At 47.6% G+C, this 7,290-nt stretch overlaps 1 protein-coding gene across 1 annotated transcript; it reads right to left on the bottom strand.

Moving 5' to 3' along the window:
* Positions 1-2,938: 2,938 nt before the first annotated feature.
* LOC146177831 (uncharacterized) lies at positions 2,939-4,721 on the bottom strand. Its single transcript, XM_084580604.1, has 2 exons — positions 4,185-4,721; positions 2,939-3,557 (listed from the first exon to the last, which is right to left on the bottom strand). Exons 1-2 carry the CDS (start codon positions 4,494-4,496, stop codon positions 3,102-3,104), a joined length of 768 nt encoding a protein of 255 aa, XP_084436730.1. The 5' UTR covers positions 4,497-4,721; the 3' UTR covers positions 2,939-3,101.
* Positions 4,722-7,290: the final 2,569 nt, after the last annotated feature.

Raw genomic sequence — 7,290 nt, forward strand, 5'->3', positions numbered from 1 at the left:
ACCTGGCTTAAGTTATAGTTGAAAGCATCCCAGTTATTACACGAAGTTTTAGCGCGTATAGAATCCCAGTTGTTTGGAATTTATAATCGCCGCATACTATAACAAGGCGCTTTGTATATTCATTCAAAAAGTTGTGCAAGTTGTCCAGTACAGAAGTATCAGCATTCGGTTGTCAATAAATAGCATCTATTAGAAGACTAAGCTGGAAAAGGTGGAGAACAACCCAAACCCTTTCCGTATTGGTGTGATACGGTACAAGCGTATAGTATATGCCTTTAAGTTATCAAAATAGCGACGCCACCCCCTTGATTGATCAGGTGCGGTAACCGTATTAGGATATGCATCGTGAAGCCACGTTTTTGTATCAACAGCGACGTCAGGATCGTGTGCGAAGAGGTGGATTTCAAGTTCGTCACATTTATTTACTACGCTTCTAGCATCAAAAAGGAATTCAAGTATGGGTGTACTGTTGGTGCTCTTGAGCTCAGAGTGTTACTTTGTGCGCACACGATTCCAAAACAGTCCGTAATTTTGAAGCACAGGGAACTTTTTTATTGCGGGCATCGTCCCATCAATACAGTTTGCCGTTTATTTTAATTTTGTCAAGCGTGAGCATGACCTTTTCACCTTTCAACTCTGATCTTTCAAACTTTCCCAAAGCCCCTATCGTATTCATTGGATGCAAGGGGAGAAGTCTTCGGATATACTGTAGCCTGTGTCTTTCGGATTTCTGCAGCTTTTGAGGATTATCGCTTTGTCCATCTCGCCAAGCAGTTCAAAAATGATTGGCCAGCGTCTGACCTCAGATTGATTCCCTATTCTGTGGATAGGCTCAGAGGACACATCTGAAGTTTTCAGCAAGTCCAAAGGAACATCCTTGCAGACTGTGACCTCAAGGTCTTGGGGCGTGTCGTCCTCGGCTTGTTAATGCCAAACACAGTTCCGCCTACTTCTATTCTCTGTCCGTCGACAGCCTTCATAAGAAGGCAGTCGACGGTTTTTTGCAATGAATCTAGTTTAAAGTCGAAGGCGCCTATTGGGGACACGGTTGCATTTTTTTTCATAGCCACTGGTAGATCTCTCCGGCTCTGAGAAATGATATGGAAAAATAATTCAATATATGCCCCCCCCCCCCCATCCCCCCACACATATATCTAATGTGCATGACGCAAAAGTTGCGCGTTTAGACGTGCATAGTCCACCGACTATAGCCTGGAAATTAGGCTATATCAGTTTTCGTATTTGCCATCAGTGACGTCCCCGCCGGGGTGGTGCAGTGGTAAGACGCCGACTACTGTGCCGGAGTACTCGGGTTCGAACCCGACCTCGGCGGCTGCGTTTCGATGGAGGCGAAACGAAGAAGCGTCCGTGTGCTGTGCGATGTCAGAGCACGTTAAAGATCCCCAGGCGGTCGAAATTACTCCGTAGCCCTGCACTAAGGCTCCTCCTCTTTCTCTCTTTCCACTTTATATCGCACCTTCCTCCCTTCCCTTATGACTCAGTTCAGGTGACAACAGGAACAAGTGTGACAGATGCTGCGCCTTTCCCCTTCCTGTTAACCAAAGAAAGAAATCAGTGACGTGGAAACAAACGCGATCCATTTTATCGTGTTTTCTTCTTCCTGGTTCTTTCTAGTCGTTTTATATTTGTAATCAAGTGTTCGACGAAACATCGCCTAGTCAGGTGGTAACATAAAGAAAATTATAGGGTCAAAGTTTAATGACAACGTAATGACATCTCGGAAGCCCTACGGCTACCTTGCTCACAATCAGACAGAAAGCATGCGTTTGTAGCTTCTTCAAAATGCCTCGTTATGATCTTGCGTAATCAGATAGTAGGTTCCCTTGCGTCCGATTGAGTGTGTCATGAGTGGTCTGAATTATCAATGACTCTAGATACAAGCGTCTAGAAACGATCCGTTCTCTGGCAACACACGTGCTCCGTCCCAATTGATGGCGTGTCCAGTTTCTTGCACCTGTTCGGCCAGAGCGTTAGGAGCACTGTGTCCATTCGCCATTTCATTTTTGTGCAATTGTATCCGTTTATACCAGTTTCCTGATTCTCCGATATAACTGCGGTCACAATCTACGCAAGGAATCTTGTACATGACCTCAGGATATCTCTTGAGGGAAATGAGGGTCTTTCACATAGACGAGCTCGTGTGAACGGTGGAATGCTCGGTGGAACGCGGGTAACTTGCACGCCGTACATTCGGAATACTGGACTAAGCGCTTCACTGATCTGTGGGATATAAGGGATGCTTGCGCGTTTTGGCTTAGAGGCATCGGAAACGTCACAAGGTGACGGTCGCTGTAGGAATTCCTTTTGTGTTTGCCACAAAGCTTCTTGAATAACCATTTCTCGTCAAATCCATTTCGACAGTCCTCAGCTCTTTTTTTAGAGCATGTGTTTATTGCTCTTTTGATTAAGGAGCAGACGACAGGTTGCTTGTGTGCCATCGGGTGGACAGAATACCACAGTGAAGCGCTTGGTCGAGTATTCCTAAAGTACGGCGTGCAAGTTGCCCACGTTCCACCCAGCGAACTTAGACACGAGCTCGTCAATCTGAAAGACCCTCCTTCCCCTTAAGAGATATCCTGGGGGTCATGTACAAGATTCGTTGGGCGGATTTTGACCGCAATTATACCGGAGAATCAGGAAACTGGCACAAACAGACACAGCAGCATAAAAATGATGTGGCGAAAGGACACAGCGCTATTAACGCTCTGGCCGAACACGTACAAGAAACTAGACACACCATCAATCGGGACGGGGCACGTGTGCTTGCCATAGAACGGATCGTTTCTAGACGCTTGTATCTAGAGTCTTTGATGATTCAGGCCACTCATGGCACACTCAATCGGATGCAAGGGAATCTACCATCTGATTATGCAAGATCATTATTGTAATGATCGAGCAGGCTGCGTCGCATCCGGAGGCAAACATTTTATTTCAACAAGCGTACAAGACACGGCACATATATAGTCACGTAGGAAAGGCGTCGAACATCACGTGATAACACTGGGTGATCTTATCGGCACTTGGCAGCAACACGGAACATCGGCCTGGGCATGTTATCACGTTATCACACCCCTTCCCCCTCAGTTAATGCCGTAGCGCTGCACAGGTCGCCGTTCACGAGTAGACCGTCTAAGAACCACTGGTGCCTCATCCTTTGGTAGTTCGGGTTCTGTGCTTGGAGGCGGTAGGAATCTGAAGAAATCACCGGTTGTATTAGCTGGTGTGGCCGGTTCCGACACCCATGCCTTTCGCAGATGGTCCCGATGACGTCTATGCAAATTTCCTTCAGACGTCTGAACTTCGTACATGACGTGGCCCAGACGGCGTAGCACCCGAGCGGCTAGCCATGTAGGCCCTCGGCTGAAATTTCTCACGTACACAGCATCCCCACACTCGAAAACCTTTGACGGGACACGTTGACACAAGTCCGCGCTTTCCATGTCGGGGTGAAGTCTTGACAGGGCAGAGCGGAAATTCCGTCCCAACATGAGCTCTGCTGGTGCCTTTCCGGTCTCAGCATGAGGGGTAGAGTGCTGCTTGAACAAGAAGCGAGAAACTTTACAGGCCACTGTGCCTTGTCTCTGCTTCCTGAGTGCACACTTGAGCTCGCGGACCATCCTTTCTGCTCTTCCATTGCTCGAAGGATGATACGGCGCTGTGTACATAACCTGGATGCCGTTTAGCTTTAGGAATTCCCGAAATTCCTTGCTTGAGAAAGCAGTCCCATTATCAGACACGATAAGATCTGGTAGACCGTACGATGCGAACATTCTACGCAGTTTTTCTATCACTGAAGAGGATTGAAGAGACGGCATTATCTCGATCTCAGCCCAGTTCGAAAACGCATCCACTGCCACAAGAAAACAAACGCCTTCAACTGGCCCCGCAAAATCGATGTGAACCCTGCCCCAAGGTCTTTCGGGTTTCGTCCAGAAATGTGCAGGTGTCTTGGGATCACTTTGCCTGTTCTCTTGACAGGGTTTGCAGTGCCGAACGAAATCTTCGATTTGCGCGTCAATTCTGGGCCACCAAACATAGGACCTCGCGAGAGCTTTCATAGCCGTAATGCCTGGATGATTTGCATGTAGCATGCCAAGAATTTGCTTTCGCAGTCGTTCCGGCAGCACCACTCGGTTTCCCAAAAGGATACAGTCGCGATCGACCGATAGCTCATATCGCCTGTCATGGTAGGCAGAATATTCTGGTGGCACCTTGTGCTCAGGCCAGCCGTCGATAATCCAAGACTTTACTTGAAGTAGTTGAGGGTCATCCCTGGTAGAGGATGCCACTTGTTCTGCAGTCACTGGGGGATACTCCATTGCTTCTAACAGAAGAACGTCGCCCGGCGGCTCGGTTTCACCTCGCGCCTCCTTTGCTGGTAATCTGCTTAAACAGTCAGCATTGGCATGATCTTGCGTTTTCCGATAGTCAAGGTGGTATTCATAAGCAGACAGCATCAACGTCCAACGGAGCATGCGTGGTGACAATACAGCTGGAATTTGCTTCTCTTGTCGAAATATGCCGAGCAGCGGTTTGTGATCAGTGAGAATAAAGAATTTCCTTCCACAAAGATACTGATGGAAATGCCGGACGCCAAAAACGATGGCTAAAGCCTCTCGATCTATCTGGGCATAATTCCGCTCGGTCTTTGTTAACGTTCTTGACGCGTACGCGATGGGTCTCTCTCGTCCTTCAGGGTCTTGGTGCGTTAGGACTGCTCCTACTCCCACCGGTGAAGCATCGCATGACAGAACTAGAGGCGCGCTGGGATCAAAATGCACCAGCAGCGAATCGGAAGTTAGTAGCTGCTTCAGGCTTTCGAACGCTTCCTGGTGTTCTGCTCGCCACACCCACGCGACGTTAGTCTCCAGTAGACGATACAAAACTTCTGCGACCTCGGAGCGGCCTTTCAAGAACCGATTATAAAAGTTCACCATACCAAGAAATGCTTGCAGCTCCTTCTTGGTTTTCGGTACAGGCACCTGATGAATGGCTTCTACCTTAGCTTTCGATGGGTAGATACCACGCGAGTCTATCCGGTGGCCCAAGAATTCCAGGCTCTCTTTAAAAAACTCGCACTTTGCCGACTGGACCCGTAGTCCCGTTCTTGCAATTCGTTCGCAGACCTCGGCGAGCATTTGGCTGTGCTCTTCGGCTGTTTCGCTGGCCACCAGAATGTCGTCCAGGTATACAGCTACTTGCGGTAGACCCGCGAGTACTGTATACCTGGACGACAGCCTTACATCCAAGGGCAGCTGTTTGTCGCTGAAGCCGCAGTTCTCAGCTAGCTTGCGTAAGGATGTAACGTAGTCAGCTACAGATTCATCGTAGTGCTGGTCTCGTTTCGAAAAAACGTACCTTGAGTATAACTCTGAAGGCTTCGGGTTGACATGGTCCTTCACGGCGTCGACGATGACTTGGTACTCGACATTTGGCGGTCGTTGAGGTTTCACGAGGGTTGCTATCAAGGAGTACGTTGTCTCCCCACAACAGCTGAGTAAAGCTGCCCTCTTGTCGGCGTCACTCGTCAGCTTGTTCGCTGCGCAGCACAACTCGATGCGCTCCACGTATTCTTCCCATAAAGAATTTCCGTTGAGATTAAACTCGCCCATGCGACTGCCGAAAGCCATCTCGCCAACCACGTCCGTCCTACCCCCGCAGGGTTAAACCGTGCCTCGTCGCCACTGTAATGATCGAGCAGGCTGCGTCGCATCCGGAGGCAAACATTTTATTTCAACAAGCGTACAAGACACGGCACATATATAGTCACGTAGGAAAGGCGTCGAACATCACGTGATAACACTGGGTGATCTTATCGGCACTTGGCAGCAACACGGAACATCGGCCTGGGCATGTTATCACGTTATCACAATTATGATGCATTTTGAAGAAGCTACAAACGCATGTTTTCTGTCTGATTTCCCCATTGTGAACAAGGAAGCCGTAGGACTTCCGAAACGTCATTACGTTTTCATTTAACTTTGACTTGGTCAGTGACCCTATAATTTTCTTTATCGTTTTATATTTACGTTCAAATGTGCTTTTATATTCCAGTAAGTTTTCTAGCACTGTTTGAGATTTACCGTCTTTGCCAAGAGTAAACAGGCTGCAGGGTTGCCTTCTGAACCGTGTTTGGAGCCCTTGATCTATTTCAAAAGGCAAAAAATGGCCTTTACAGATAAGAGTGATGGGCTTTTTTTCCGCACAAATGAATAATAATTTGGCATGTCCTGTAAAACGCTTAACTACAGGACTATGGAGCAACTCGGTCATCCTGGTTACTTTTGGCAAAGACGGTACGTCATTTCTTCTTATATCAAACAAGCGACCAAATTTCGGTATATTCCCATTGTATTTATTCTCAATGCTTATACCCTTAGTTGAGCTTTTGTGTGTGTGTCAATTCTAATGTGCACTTCAAAGTTTAGAAACCACCCTTGCAAATAAATCATACGGAAATAAGTGTGTTCTAGTCTTTTGATACCAATGGCTGCATTTTTTGCGTTGTGAAATTTTAATACTTCAAGGTTTGCCACTTTTATCCTAAGTAATGGTTTTAGGGGTAACATTAAGATATAGGAATCGTGCAGTGTGGGTCAAAGAAATAACTCAAGTTAATGACATTCAGGTGGAAATTAAGAAGAAATGGGCATGGGCAGGACATATAGTGCGAAGAGAGGACAACAGATGGTCGCTTAGGGTAACAAACTGGATTCCAAGGGAAGGAAAGCGTAGCAGGGGGAGGCAGAAAGTTAGATTGGCGGATGAGGTTAAGAAGTTCGCAGAGGTCAAGTCGATGCAGCTTGCACAGAACCGTGGTAATTGGAGAAATATAGGAGAGGCCTTCGCCCTGCAGTGGGTATAATCAGGCTGATGATGATGATTTAACGTCCCAAAGCGACTAAGACTATGAGAGACGCCGTAGTGGAGGACTCCGAAAATTTCGACTACCTGGGGTTCTTTAACGTGCACTAAATTCGTACAGCACACGGACGCCACTCCGTTTCGCCTCCATCGAAACGAAGCCGCCGACGCTGGGTTCGAACCCGGATACTCCGGCACAGTAGTCGGGCGTCTTACCACTGCACCACCCCGGCGGGGCGCCAAGGAAGAGGAGGAGAAACTTTTGCAGCGATGATACCTAAAACACAAATAAAGAGCAGTGAAGGATCTGCTTTGGAGAGAGAGAGAGATGATGATGATGATGATGATGATGAATGGTTGTTGGAAAAAAGAAATTGGCTGTGGCTTAGCTTGGTTAAGCCTGGT

Source organism: Amblyomma maculatum, chromosome 10 (genome assembly GCF_055883805.1).
Source record: "Amblyomma maculatum isolate TAMU_Amacu chromosome 10, ASM5588380v1, whole genome shotgun sequence".
Lineage (NCBI taxonomy): Eukaryota > Metazoa > Arthropoda > Arachnida > Ixodida > Ixodidae > Amblyomma > Amblyomma maculatum.

What these genes read in the sequence shown, in the direction of transcription:
- LOC146177831 (XM_084580604.1), bottom strand. Translation starts at nt 4,496, where the DNA reads ATGCTCCGTTGGACGTTGATGCTGTCTGCTTATGAATACCACCTTGAC. An exon ending in ACAGGCGATATGAGCTATCG is followed by an intron (nt 3,558 to 4,184) that starts GTCGATCGCGAC and finishes TTCTTGTTCAAG; the next exon opens with CAGCACTCTACCCCTCATGC.